General features: G+C 40.5%; 1 protein-coding gene across 1 annotated transcript in view; it reads left to right on the forward strand.

Moving 5' to 3' along the window:
* The window catches only part of cdh13 (cadherin 13, H-cadherin (heart)), a 370,859-nt gene that overhangs the window by 166,735 nt on the left and 188,437 nt on the right, over positions 1-15,687 (forward strand). Inside the window, exon 5 of the mRNA XM_084409426.1 lies at positions 4,493-4,645. Within this exon, the coding sequence (XP_084265552.1) occupies positions 4,493-4,645 (153 nt within the window). The remainder of the gene's footprint in view (positions 1-4,492; positions 4,646-15,687) is intronic.

The following is a 15,687-nucleotide window of genomic DNA, read 5'->3' on the forward strand; positions in this document are numbered from 1 at the left end:
AAAGTGAGCATCAGTATGCCCTGCTCACTCGGAGCAGGATGTTACTGTCATATATGTATATGTACGTGTATATATAACTACTATAAAAAGTTTAGGGTTGGTAAGGGTTTTTAATGTTTTGAAAGAAGTCTCTCATGCTCAAAGCTGTATTAAATTGAACAAAAATACATTAAAAGTAATATTGTGAAATATTACAATTTAAAATGACTATTTTCTATCTGAATGTGATTTAATAATGTAGTAAATGCTGAAATGAATATTAACAAAGATTAATAAATTCTGTAGAAGTATTGTTCATTCTTAGTTCAAAATCAACTTTTGATTTTAATAATGTAGTAAATGCTGAAATTAATATTAACAGAAATAAATGCTGTAGAACTATAATTGTTCATTCTTAGTTCATGTTAAACTAATGAAACCTAATTGTAAAGTGTCACCATACATTTAGACTGTTATATTTTATAGTTTTCATTTTCACATGATCCTACAGAAATCATTCTGACGTCGTTTTTTTTTTTTTTTTTTAACTAACATTAACAAATGTAATTTATTCCTGTGATGGCAAAGCTGATTTTCCAGTGGCTATTCCTCCAGTCTTCAGTGTCACATGATTCTTCAAATATCTTTCTAATAAGCTGATTTGGTGCTTTTTTCAGGAATCTTTGACGTATAGAAGGTTGATAAGAATCTAAAATATATATTTTTAACAGTGTAACTGTCTCTACTGTCCCTTTTAATCAATGTAATGCATACTTGCTGAATAAAAAAGGCTACGTAAAAATTGGATAAAAAAAAAAGAAGCTATTTTCCACTATAGGGATGTACAAATTGGTACCATACTGATCACGTTATTAGAGATTATAGATTGATATTGGAAATTCAATAGTTGCTCCTAAAACCTCCTCCTATTATTTACATTTTGATGACCTTTTCTGTCATCTAATGTGTGAAGTTACTCTTTAAAAACAATTAATTTATTAAATCTTCAATCTCAAAACGAATCTCAAATGAATATCCGTTTTTCATACTGTACATTATATTGTCGTCAGGTCACTTTTATTTCTATAGCGCTTTATGGAATACAGATTGTTTCAAAGCAGCTTTACAGAAAATAATGATCAAGATGATCATGTTGTTTAGCATAATTTCACATTATAACATTAAAAAAACTATTTTAGATTTGAGCGTTTTATTTTTTATTTATTTAGGCAAAATAATATAGAATTTTAATGTTTGACCTTTATGACCTTTTAACATTTTTAATTTATGGCCACTACTTGCTGTATCCGCAAGTATAACACCCCCCCCCCCCCCCCCCCCCCCCCCGTATCCAATACACACCCTCTTCCATCCATTACGTCTCATCAGTCCTCTGGAGCCATGGCTCCTTTTGTTTTTGTTCCCTTCCAATTCTCTCTCGTGCTGAAGGAGACCATCACACTTTTAATAAAGTACCTCTGAAGTACACAGAGAAAAGTTGTGTTTTATTGTTCTGTCGGATCAATATCGCAGCTGCGTTCTGCAAACAGCAGAATGAAAACAACCTCCATAGCAACCACTCACAAGACATTCCCGGAGCCGTTAAGGAGTTCTTCACAAGGCCAAAAGCAGCGTGGGAGGAAAACAGGCACGACTCAGAGACAAGAGAAAGAAGAACTGCAGCCTGACGGACTCTTGTGGCATGGGACTGCTGTAAACAGGCGACACGGCAGTTTGTTCGGGTATCTTTTGGCTCTCTCACGGTGGACAGAAGAGTTAATTTACAGATGACCTGAGGTGGGATTCAAACATGATTGTGTCACAGGTGTAGGCTACCTGCTCTATACGAAAACACTTTGCTGGGCTTCCTGCCTGGGGTTTTTGGGAAGAAACTGCAACTCTGCTGAAAAGAAAACAGCTTAAACCATCTGTTTTGCTGGTCTTAGCTGATTTAAACTTGTTAAGCTGGTTTTCCAGTCTGACAAATGTCTAAAACCCCCTTAAAACCAGCAAACCAGACCAGCCTGGAAGTTTTGTTGTTGTTGTTGTTGTTTTTTGTCAGCTTGAAACAACTTGCCACCCCTTCTGACTCTGTTGTAAAAACATAAAAACATGAACATATGGCTTACGTTTCATGAATTTAATGCAATTATGGTAATTTGTTCAATAATAGCTAATCTAGCTACAAGTTTGGGGACAAATCCACTAAAAGTTTCCAGAAGTTTTTCAAATCTAACAAAAGCATTGTTTTTGGAACGTTTTCAAGGGGAAAACTGGATCACAAAGCTTTCTTTTTTCGATAAACGATTGCTTACACAAATATAATCTAACATGATCATCAGACATTAATAATCAGCATATAAATCAAAACTGCCAAACATTACCGAATGAACAGTATCAAAACAGTATCAAACTAACTAGTTTACAAAGAGTATACTTCAAAGTGTACTTTCATAAACTAAAAATAAACTAAAAAAAGTTCTACAAGTATTTAAACTATCAGTATACCTATAAGTTCACTTGTGAAACTGCGAAAAACGCAGTTGTAAACTAGTTGTTTACTCAAAGTTTACTAAGTTTAGACAAAGTATTCTTAAAAGTATACTTTTATACACTAAATTTGGCTCAAGTACTGAAATATAGTACCCTTACAAGTATACGACTAGTACATTTGTACACTTACTAAGTATACTTAAAATCATACTTGAACTTTACTTAAGTATACTTCATAAAAATGAACTTGAAGTATACTTTTTGTTTGTTTGTAAGGGCTAGCATACTTCTCAAAGAGAAAGTAATGTCTCTACTCTATAAAAAGTAGCAAATGTTGCTTTTATCAATACTATCTAGCTTTATTTGAAACAATAAACCAATTGCAATACAGTACTGTATGTGTGTGCTTGTGTTTCTGTCAGCGTGACTGCTTGATTTGTTGTTTTCACGATTCTCTTTAGTCCATGTTACAGTCGTGTACATTAACAGCCCGTCCACTGAACTAGATAGCTTTTATTGTGCTATAAAATTCTGCAATTTCACAGCTGTTTGCCGGCCACAGTAAATACACCAGGATTTGAAGGCCTCCTCCTGCGAAGCCTGCATTGTGTTCACCAGAGTCTTAGCGAAACCACTCGCTACATTTCTCAGAATAATAATGTTCCCTAAGTTAACAGAGCCTGTAATTATAAAGGAGAAACACAGTATTAGTGTATGATCTGGCAGAAAGGATCTGTGTGGGGAAGATAAATAAAGCTAACAGGGGCTTTTCGTGTGGACAATTACTTTACTTGGTTTCATTTTCTAAATGGGATATTTCATCTTAAGCTTAATTACAAGATACCAGAGAGTTCAAGGTGGGCAGCCTTTGTGATTCGATACACGCACTGGGGTTTATTGCTCTGATAAAATAACTTTAATAAAGGTTCTTTCACACAAAAAGGGCTTCATAAAAAGGGACTGTGGGTAATTTGTATTTAAAGTCATTAGGTAGTTACTCAGCCTTCATTAGCGAGGGAAGCTGCTTGCTACAATCTAATTTGCACAAAATATACCAAATGAACTACAGGTGGTAGCACTGGTCACACTAAAGGGTGTTTTTAATATATATTTAATATAGATTTACAAACTTCAGCTACTATATTAAAACCCTGAGTTAACATAATCATATGGAGAGTGGTTAAGACTTCTCACTGTGTGTTCATCATTGCCAGCAAGAATCATTCAGTAATTATTTCAAACGATTTAAAATGTGAGAGCATCAAATGAAAGTATATTTAGCATGTGTGCATGTTATATTCACACATAACTGTGTTTGTCTGTGAGTGTGTGTCGGTGTAATTAACGTTTCTTGTTTTCTTTGCTTCTAACTTGCAACACTGATGAAACACAATGGACTTTGCTGCATTTACCCAGTCGCATGTGAGTACTTCTGACAAACTTGAACCAATGAAAAATCTACACACCAAAAGTCTGTATTGTGTTTTATTGTTGATTATTGATTGACCGATACTGATTATTTTAAGTGTCCAATATCAGATATGTGCAATTGGTTTTTAACATGGTTTTGTTTCTCAGTTTTGGCATGATGATAACTAAATAATAATCAGACTATAATAATAATAACAAAATAATAAAATAAAATAATAATAATATAAATAACTAATAAAAAAAAAAATATATATATTTTTTATTAGTTATTTATATTATTTATTATTTATATTATTTTTGTATAACTAAATACAATGATTATTATTATAAATAATAATTAAAATATCCATCCATCCAGAAATTGAGCAAAAATGTATTATTCAGTCTAATCTTAAGAAATAAAAATAGATAATCTGTCGTTAACCTGAAAACTAATATATATATATATATATATATATATATATATATATATATATATATATATATATATATATATATATATATATACAGATTATCTATTTTTATTTTTAGTGGTTTGTAACTTTGCTTAATTAACGTGAATGTTTATTGGTACAATCATGTGACCTAGGTGATCTCATCTGACATGAAGGAAGACCACATCTTCCGTCTGACAGGAAGGGGAGCAGATCAAGACCCTAAGGGTGTGTTCAGCATCAACCGACTGACAGGAGAGGTGGCAGTTAGCCGAGCCCTGGATCGAGAGGCCATCGCGTACTACCATGTGAGTGCCATATTAAATCTGTTATCTGCTGCGTTCTGTTTCCTCCACTGCATACTGTCAGTGAGTGTGTAGAAGTTCAGTTAAATAGCTTTAAATGCAATCTTCAGGTTTATTTAAGTCATATTAGACCGTTGCACGAATAACCAAACGTCCCTAATCGAAAAGAAACGATGTTTTTGCTTCACTCCATGCATCAAGGCGATTAATGGCTGCAATGACTCGTGTCTCTTCGGCAGCCAGCGAGAGGCTCAGTGAAGGAAAGCCGACTGCTCTACAGGATGTGGGACTAAAGTTAGAGGAGCCAGTTATTCTACACAACGTGTGCGAGATCAATGATGCAGCTGTCAGCTGGCCTGTCAGACATAACGTGGGTTGCGAGTTTGTGTGTGCGAACACAGTGGTCTGATGGTGATTTACTTTGGTTTATTTGACAGCTTTAGAAGAAGGGAAAAAAACCTCTCTTTAAAGATCTCATCAAACCAAAATTGGAGTTTTGTGGCTTTTAGTACATGTGTGTTACACTACTGCTCAAAAGTCTACATTCAGAACAATAAAAATAATAATAATAATTATTATTTAGATTTTCAGAAAGGATGCATTAAATTCTGTCAGTAATTACTCACCCTCATGTTGTTCCAGCCCCGTAAGACCTTCGTTCATCTTCAGAACACAAATTAAGATATTTTTGATGAAATCTGAGAGCTGGCTCACTCCTCCATAGACTTCTAGGTGACCGAAACTTGCTGGCCCAGAAAATGTATTAAAGAGATCGTTAATATAGTCCAAGTGACTACAGTGGCTCAATCTTAAAGTCCGCGTGAACCGGAAGTCGCAAGCTACTTTTCTCCAGTGTTGTGACGTATTTCCCATTGAAAAGGAATATTGAACAGAGGGCAGGGTTTTACTCTAGCGCTCCTCCTCTCCATCTCTTGCTCATAGCAGACCAATGGTTTGAGGGGAGTGGTTAAGCGTTTCCCAACCCAAGCCGTCAAACCTACATCATCAGAGAAGGAACGCCATTCCAGACCGGAAGTAACTTTTCAGACTTTGATTAAAGATTACGACGGCACACTATTTTTTTTCTGTGTATAAACTTGCACGGATAAATTTTTCGCCACAATACTAGTAATATGCGCTAACAAAGTAAATAGGGTCAATTTTGATTTCAGTTGGACTTTAACCCCTTCCCAGTCACCCCCAATTTTGGCAAGTGCTGCATACATGAAATGCCCAAAATAAAAAGGTTACTGCTCATAAGTAATTCTGAATAGAAACATAACACACATACATTTAGAAAGCCAACACTTGAGAGTTTATAGTTCAAGACTCAAAATTAACCAGACTTTTATTAATATTGAGATATATAAGCTCAAACATATTTTGAACTAAAATAATCTGGCATCACCAGTGATCCCTGACTGGTAAGGGTATATCAAGCGACGAGAATACTTTTTGTGCGCAAAAACAAACAAAAATAACGACTTTATTCCACTATTCATTTCCTTCTATCTGGGCCTCGAGTTGGTTCACGTAGTGTTTTTGCGCAGCGCGTCTGTGTTGTACGTCACACGCATCACACACATGACCAGCGTCGGCCAATAGTGAGCCTACGTGGTGACGTGCAACACAGACGCGCTGCACAAAAACACTACGTGAACCAACTCGAGGCCCAGATAGAAGGAAATAAATAGTGGAATAAAGTCGTTATTTTTGTTTGTTTTTGCGCACAAAAAGTATTCTCGTCGCTTGATATGCTTAAGATTGAGCCACTGTAGTCACTTGGACTATATTAACGATCTCTTTAATAACTTTTCTGGGCCAGCAAGTTTCGGTCACCTAGAAGCCTATGGAGGAGTGAGCCAGCTCTCAGATTTCATCAAAAATATCTTAATTTGTGTTCCGAAGATGAACGAAGGTCTTACGGGGTTGGAACAACATGAGGGTGAGTAATTACTGACAGAATTTTCATTTTTGGGTGAACTAACCCTTTAAATTGATCAAAAATGACCGTAAAGACATTTCACAATATTACTGCATTTACTGTATTTTTGACCAAATGAATACAGCCTTGGTGAGCATATAAGAGTTTTTTTCAAAAACATAAAAAAATCGTAAAAACGGTAGTATAACTTTGAGACTATTTAAATTGTCTTTGAAAAGTTGACAATTAACTTTTTGCCGATTTACACATTGAGAATTTAATGATGACTCTCATGTTGCACTTGACTTCACAAATGTTTTGTCCTATCAGATACTCTCTAGAATAAGTATGTCCCTCCCCCTGCCAATATTGGTCTCTGCAACTATAAAATAAGGTCTGCAATACCTGGAAAAATCTATCTGAAATCCATTTATCTTGTCAGCGGGTGCAAGACTGAAGTTTATTGGCTAGCCCTTTGATAAATCCCACCCCCTTTCTTGTTTTAATAGGCAACACATCAAAACATGAAAGACATTTCTTGGTGTCTTAAACCTGAAATAGTAAGACCTTTCAATATGTAGAGCTTTGCCAAAAGAAAGGACCACCCTGTGGCAACTCCAGATAACAAGATAGACATTACGATTCCTTTGAATTGTTTGCTCGGTTGAGCGAGCTGTTACTTTGATTCAAGAATTCGAGAGCTCTTGTTCTCTTTCTCTTTGTGTCCTCTGTCGTTTGACAGATAAAGGAGGGTTTACCTGGTTTTCTATCCCCCCGTAGAGGAGAACTAAAGCGGCACTGCTTAGTTTGATATCCACCTGTCTGGCTAACAGCTTTAATAAAATAAGAGTTGCTCTTCTTCTACCCTGGTGTTGTTGTGCCCCACTGTTGCTCCGATAAAGTGTTCTTTGTAAGGTTTTTGAAAAATCTGTCAGCCTGAATCCTAGGCTTTTCTTTTCAATTAAAAATAGTCTTCTTTTTCTGATAAAAGATCATTCCTTAAATTATTGCTTCTTTTGTGGAGCCATAGCACACTTGATGTTCTTGCTTCAAACTTTAAGTTGGGCTAGGGTGTGTGTTTGGGCCCAAAAGATCTGTGAGGAAAGATGGCAGATTTCAAATCACTTACTTGCGGGTGTCCTCCACCAGGTGAGGAAATGTGCTTGAGTTGGAAGGGAATGCTAACAGATTTTGGGAAGTAACTGACTTAAAGTAGCGACGCTTATGTTTTTCAGTAGCTGTTTTCAAACTAGTGTAGCACTTGTGGTAGTGTATTTATTTTTTTTTATTATATTTTTCTTCTCTATTTTCTATCATTTATTCTTGTGATGGAGGCAAAGCTGATCAATCTAATATGCTGATTTAGTGCTATCATATAATATTTATTTACTGATTATTCTTATCAGTTTTGAAAACAAAGTTCTGTGTCATGCTGCTATATATAATTTTTTTTTTTTTTTGAGGAAACTGTGATACATTTTTTTTGTATGAATAGAAATAAAAAAATAACAATTTTATTTGCAATAATGTAAATGTTTTTTTCTGTCACTCTTGACCAATTTAATGGATCCTTGCTCAATATAGTTATTCATTTCTTTAAAAAACATTCTTACCACAAATTTTTTTTTTAATTTTTTTTTTTTTTTGACAATATTTTATGTAGCATTGGAAAGTCAAACCCCAGTCATTTCATGTCATATGTATGAACTATTTTCAACTTGGTTATGTTGTTTTTTTGCATTTCAAACAAAGACAGCAACTATTTGCATTAAGAGCAACTAGCAACTAGATTATATTTACAATAAATGAAAATAGCGTAATTTCTTAGCGATAGTTGCTATTTACAATAAGTGAGAATATAGAGATAGATTCAATTTACACTATGTAAGAATATCAGTATTTTCTTTACAATAAGTGTAAATAGTAGTTACAGTAGATGCTATTTATACTCATAAATAGTGGCAGATACTATTTGCACCTTAGTGTTGTTGTACATGAAACAGTATGCAATAATAACATAGTGTAAATGATTATATTTAATACAATTATTAAAGGAGCCGTATGTAAGATTGTGGCCAAAACTGGTACTGCAATCACTTTCAAATTACTGTAGAGCGGTGTATCCCCTCCCCCTCCCCCCTGACTCGAGGTTGCCAGATATGCTGCAGGATCCAGCAGGAACGTAGGCTGCTACAAGGAGCTGCAGCTGTGGTAACTAGAGCAGAGCTGGCAACCCGGATGCTGAAACACTACTGACTTTGTGATTAGTAGATAGGTGGAGGGTGGCGCTTCAGGCCAAAACACAAGATGACAACATCAACATCAGTTGAGGGCTGCAACTTCACTTTTTAAATGACAATATCCTGGCTGGACTACTGTTGTCAGTGATATAAGTATTTGAAATGAACATGATTTCTTAATGTCTAGTGACATATCAGGGCCATTTTATGATTAATTGAAATACATTTCTTACAAACAGCTCCTTTAAATGGATGCCTCCTTATTGTGACAATAAAGCCCTCCCTACTGCTAGCCCTACCCCCAACCGATAAACACTTTATTATTAAACACACATTAGATTCTTTATTTCCACTTTTCGAATATTTTCTTCATTTTATTGAAAATAATTACCTTTCGAATAATTACCTTTTTTTCCAAACAGTAGCTTGACTGTGGTTTAACAGCTTTAAATTATGATTAGCTTTAAGCTACAGTTCCAATGTAGCTGCCCCATTACTGTGGGTAGCTTTCTATTTTATACAGCACTTTGGTCTGGTGGTCATGGCAGATTGGCAGGTTGTGTGCTCTGAAGAGGAAGGTAAACTCAGGTACGCAGACCCCAGTCGGGATCAAAGCCCTCACTCAGCAGTGCACTTGACATTTACATCTCCTTATCTCCCTTTCTCTCACATCCACACCACCCGCAATCTCAAAAGCATGCGGCGAGCGCATGCACATCAAAGCTTGACATTTTACAGCACTAATGCTCACACACTTCTATCTTGATGAAGGAATGATGCTAACCACATCTGTTTTTACATCTGTTGGCTGTCTCTCTGATAATAATAACTCTTACTGTTAGTGATTCACTGAAATAATTTTGTACAGAAACATCGAAACTGAAATGAAAGTTTTCATTTAGCTGAAAACCATAACTGAAAATAAGGTTCCCTTTCAAGGGAACTCGAGCTGCGTCGAGACGCGGTGGGAACGCTCTGCGTGAGTGCGTCGTGAAGCACGTGTATAATCAGTCCAATGGAAAGACGAGACGTCATAGGCGGGTGACGTCATCGACCAGGAAGCTATAAAGCACCTCTGAAAACAGACCGCGACAGCTTCTGTGCCTTCAGCAAGCGATCTGTGTATTCTGTCCTTGTCATATTTATTGTTGTCTGTCAAGTTGCAATATATATATATTATGGCAAAAGAGAGCAAGCAAGCATTGTGTTGTTCCCTGCCCGCGTTATATCACGGGTGGGGACACACACTCCAGAGTAAAAGCTTTGTGTTGCTTGTTTGGGAGTGGAGCATGCCAACAGTCAGTTCTCGAGGGGGCTGACTGTGAGCATTGCGAGAAGCTGTCCGTGAGGACGCTCCGCTCCCGCCGGCCGTTCTTCGAGGAGGACGGTTCGGTGCGCGCGCCCCGAGGCGCGGGTCCCGCTGCTGCCGAGGCACGGCGTCGACGCGCATCTTGGGGATCGCAAATGGTTCTTACAAACACCTGTTAGATCCAGTGTTTTATCTCGGGGAGAAGCACGCTCTGCGGTTTTCTCCTCCCCGGGATGAGGCATTCATCCTGCGATTTCCAGTTCCGAGGAATTGGTATCGTTAGTGTGTTTTTAAAGAAAATAAGGCAGATGTTTTTGAGTTTTCATAATATATAAATAAATAAGTGAGCTCATAACTCTGTTGAATAAAGAGGAGCTTATAAAGGAGGTTTTATCCTGTGCTGTTGCTAAGTTAAATATTTCTGGCCAGCCAAACATATATGAGAGTGAAAATATAAGGAAAACTCTATATCTCAGCCTCCTCGTCGGGGAGTGCCGTTTTTTCCCTATCTCCACACTGAGGTGTCGAGATCGTGGAATAAACCGGTTTCTATTTGTGTTTATCCTAAACTTCTACTATAGTAATGTTATGGGTATAAAGTATCATGGTATGACAGTGCCTCGGGTTAAAGAGACGCTTGCGAGCTATCTCTCTCCCGGGTCGTCATCATAACCCCGATGTTACCCACCAGCCATCATAAATATTAGATAAATATTATTAGGTAGCACTGGTAGGTAAAGTATATAAGGACATGGATGAATGCGAGGATGTAACAGCACTGACGCTATTCGAGAATTGCGTCGTGCAACAGATAAACTATACCGGGGAGGGACGGTTTCGAGAAATCATTTCTTCTCGGCGTCCTCTGGGTGGCGACTCTCTGAGGAGGGTCGCAGCGCTGTCAGTTCGGTTGTTTCCTGCTGGTGGCCACGGAGTGATATATATTTATATGTATATATATATTTATATATATATATATATAGTTTTTTCTGATGTAAAGAGAAATTAAAATATGTCTGTTCTTCTGGACGCTCCGCTTTCAAAAAAACGAAGAAATAACTCTTCAGCGGCGTTCCAGAGGTTTCTTCCTCGCCGATCTAATGTTCCTGAGACTGCTGGGCGGGAGCAGTCTCAGCCTACTAAAGCTCCTCGCAGCATAGAGTGCGGCAAAACAGAGATTCGCCATTTGGGTTCATCCACAATCGAAGGTGACTTGGGTGGCGGTCGCAGTCTAGCCAGTTAGAGATATGCAAGATCTGAGGACTGTTTTATCTCTAAAATATCTTGGAAGAAGAAGCCCTGACGCCGAGGCTGCAGGCTTCTGAGGGTGATCCCCTCCGGGGTAGGGACGGTTTTGAGAAATCGTTTCTCCTCGGCGCCCTCTGGGGTGCGACTCTCTGAGGAGGGTCGCAATGTTGCCAGTTCGGTTTTCCTGCCGGTTCGCCGTTTCAGGATACCGAGGTGTCAGCATCCCCAAACGATCCTCCGAGGAGGGTCGTAGAGCAGTCAGTTCGGTTTCCCTGTCGGTTCGCCGTTTCAGGGCACTGAGGTGCCTGCTTTTTCCAACGATCCTCCGAGGAGGGTCGTAGGAACAAAGCTAGTTAGAGGTAGGCAAGATCTGAGGACTGTCGTTATCTCTAATAAAACTTAGACTAGAAGTCGTGATGCTGAGGCTATCAGGCTTCTGAAGGTTCCTCCGGGGCAGGGACGGTTTTGAGAAATCGTTTCTCCTCGGCACCCTCTGGGGTGCGACTCTCTGAGGAGGGTCGCAGCGCTGCCAGTTCGGTTGTTCCCTGCCGGTTCTCCGTTCAGGGCACCGAGGTGTCAGCGTCCCCATACGATCCTCCGAGGAGGGGCGTAGAGCGGTCAGTTCGGTTGTTCCCTGCCGGTTCGCCGCTTCAGGGCACCAAAGTGACTGTTCAACCAAATCCAGAGGCCAGTCTTGAGAGACCGGTTCCCCTATTTGAATTTCTGGCAGCGTGGAAACTACTGCCATATATTTCTCAGTGGGTCCTGCACACTATAGAAAAGGGCTTCAGAATTCAGTTTGGTTCTCGTCCGCCCAGATTTCTAGAAGTCCTCCCCACAGTGGTGGACCCCGAGCAGGCTCTGGTTATGGAGCAGGAAGTACTGACACTTCTGCAAAAGGAGCTATAGAAGGGGTTCCTCCTCCCATCAGACAGTCAGGGTTTTACAGCCATTACTTCATTGTTCCGAAAGAGGATGAGGGGTTGCGTCCTATTCTAGACCTGTGTCAATTAAACAACAGGCTTCAGAATCTCAAGTTCAAAGTATGCTTACGCTATATATGATTGTGTCACAGTCTCAGTCCGAGGACTTGTTGTCACAGTAGACTTGAAGGACGTGTACTTCCATGTATCTACCCATCCTCATCACAGGAGGTTCCTGAGGTTTGCTTTCGGGGGCGAAGCATACCAGTATCAGGTTCTTCCCTTCGGCCTAGGTTTATCACCCCGCACCTTTACAAAATGTGTGGATGCAGCTCTGGCTCCTCTGAGACTCCAGGGCATTCACGTATTGAATTATCTCGACAATTGGTTGATTTTAGCTCAGTCCGAGCAGATGGCAGTTCGGCATCGAGATGTCATTCTGTCTCTATTAAAGAGGTTGGGGTTGTGGCTCAACGCCAAGAAGAGTGTGCTCCTCCCAGCTCAGAGGACCACTTTTCCGGGTGTTTTATCTCACAGCCATAAAGGGGGTAAAACTAGGCCAGTCACTCACTGTGAAACAGTTTCAGAGACTGTTGGGGCTCATGGCAGCTGCGTCCAACGTATCTCTTTTGGCCTTCTGTACATGAGACCTCTGCAGTGGTGGCTCAGGACCAAGGGGTTTTCTCCGAGGGGAAATCCGTTTCGCATGATCAAGGTCACGCGGCGATGCCTTCGTGCCTTGGTCATGTGGAAGAAACCTTGGTTCCTCGCCCAGGGCCCAGTGCTGGGGGCTTCTTATCGACGCGTATGCTTTCGACGGATGCTTCCCTCACGGGATGGGGGGCGGTCATGAGTGGCCGCTCGGCGAAAGGTCTTTGGGACCATCAACGTTCTTGGCACATAAATCGGCTAGAAATGATGGCAGTATTTCGAGCTCTCAAATACTTCCTGCCAGACCTGAGAGGTCCCCATGTGCTTGTCCTTCTGGACAACGCACTGATGGTCTCGTATATCAGAGCAGATATCCTGTTGAGGCAGGGGCTGAGGCCCGGGGAATGGAGGCTTCACCCCGAGGTGGTGGAGCCCCTTTGGGAGAACTTCGGTCAAGACTCAAGTCTACTTTTCGCATCGTTTTATACAACGCATTGCTCTAGGGGGTTCTCCCTGACGCGTCCAGCTCTGCTTGAACTGGATGCAACGTATTAGGTGTGGTTGAGGCTTCACCTGTACGCATTTCCCGATATCTTTGCTCCCGGGAGTTACACTCATCTAGAGTTATGGATACTGTGGGCTCGGTCTCTGAGGGGGCCCAGCTCATAGATTCAGGTCTCTCGACTGAGGTCGTGGAGACCATACTCCAGTCTAGAGCTCCCTCCACGAGAAGACTGAATATGCAATGAAATGGAAACTGTTCTCTGCCTGGTGCGGAGAACGCCTTCTGAATCTTGCTATCTGCCCTATGGTACAGTACTTGATTTCTGCAATGAATGTTTCTTTGCTGGGTTATCTCTGAGGAGAGATCCTTATTTCATCTTCTCCGTGGTACATGAGGCTGAGGCCTGCACGTACTTGGATTTGCACCTGGTATGGTGGTAGTCTTTCCTCACCCCTTGCCGGGTTGTATTCCTAGGTCCCTATTAAATTTGTGGGTCTTTTGTGCTGCAGGCCTTCTGTCCTCCACCTTAATACCCCAGATCAGGAAAAACTTAATCTGTTATGCCCTGTCCGGGCTTTGGATGCTTATGTCCACAGAGCTCCCTGTGGCATATATATAAGAGCAATTATTTGTCTGCTTCGGGTTACCTAAGTTGGGTTGCCCTGCATCTAAACAGATAATGAGCAAGTGAGTAGTTGAGGCTATCTCACTTGCTTATGAAGCGGCCGGACAGCCTTCACCTTTGGCTGTCCCGGCCCATTCTACCAGGAGTATGGCGGCCTCTAAGGCTTTATTATCAGGAGTTTCACTCTATGACATCTGTAATGCGGCAGGCTGGTCCTCACCGCATACATTTGTTAGATTTATAACTTGGACCTAGGCTCCACTCCAGGGTCTAGGGTGCTTGTTTCCTAGTGTGCGCATGGTCTTCATACAGAACAGGCATTTGTCATATGGCATCGTGGGTATAGGGTTCCCACCGCGTCTCGACGCAGCTCGAGTTCCCTTGAAAGGGAACGTCTCAGGTTACGTATGTAACCCTGGTTCCCTGAGAGGGAACGAGACGCTGCGTCGCCTTGCCATACTCCCTGCATGCCTGTGATCGACTTGCTTCGGCTTTTCAGAAGCTGTCGCGGTCTGTTTTCAGGGGTGCTTTATAGCTTCCTGGTCGATGACGTCACCCGCCTATGACGTCTCGTCTTTCCATTGGACTGATTATACACGTGCTTCACGACGCAATCACGCAGAGCGTTCCCACCGCGTCTCGACGCAGCGTCTCGTTCCCTCTCAGGGAACCAGGGTTACATACGTAACCTGAGACGTTTTGGTCATTACATTTAGGTTCAATTAAACTTGGCATGTCGTGTTTTCATGTGATAAATGAAACCAGTTGAAGTAAAGTTCTTCAAATAGCACAGCAAATTTTACATATTGTACTCTAGAATCATTTTTGGTCATGCAAGTGTCTACAAACTGTTGACATGTTTACCTGTTGTAGTTAATCTGTGTTGTGTGCATGACAACTATTTAATCAGAAACCAATTTATTTATTTATTTATTTTTTAAATATTGGTTCATCACTAATAGACCTATGTCAGATGTCAATCCTATGGATTCAGAACTTCCGGTCAACAGTATTTCTCGATAAGGATTTAGATGATCAGCCATAATGTCTAAACCATCCGAGGTAGACTGTCCACGAGCTATGAGGTTGTGAAACGAAGGTTTTTGCTCCTGTAGAAGCTATAAGTTCGTATGAAATCAACCTTGTTTTAAGAAAAACATGTTTTAGCCGTGATCTTATGAAAAAAAAACTACACTACCCACAATCCTAAGCGTAGCAGCAACATCTGCTGATTGGTCCAACTCGCTGTTACCATAGAAACGTTTATCTTACTGGCGAACGGCCCGCCGCTGTTGTTGTAGTGTACCGGGTTGCGATATTTTTTTTCACAGGATGGTAGGGGAAGACTCATGAATATTCATTATGGAAGTCATCCCTGATTGGTCTGATGATCTACCCCTAACCCCACCCCTAAACCTACCCGCCACTGGGGGTCTGATGACCTACCCCTAACCCCGCCCTAAACCTACCCGTCACTGGGGTTAAGACCAATCAGGGATGACTTCCCTAATGAATATTCATGAGTCTTCCCCTACCATCCTGTGAAAAAAAATATTGCTACCGGGTTGCTCTGCGTCAGGACGTAGACACCCATACCTCCGCTTTCACGCTTTTCCACTT

The sequence above is a fragment of the Rutilus rutilus genome (assembly GCF_951802725.1).
Source record: "Rutilus rutilus genome assembly, chromosome: 5".
Lineage (NCBI taxonomy): Eukaryota > Metazoa > Chordata > Actinopteri > Cypriniformes > Leuciscidae > Rutilus > Rutilus rutilus.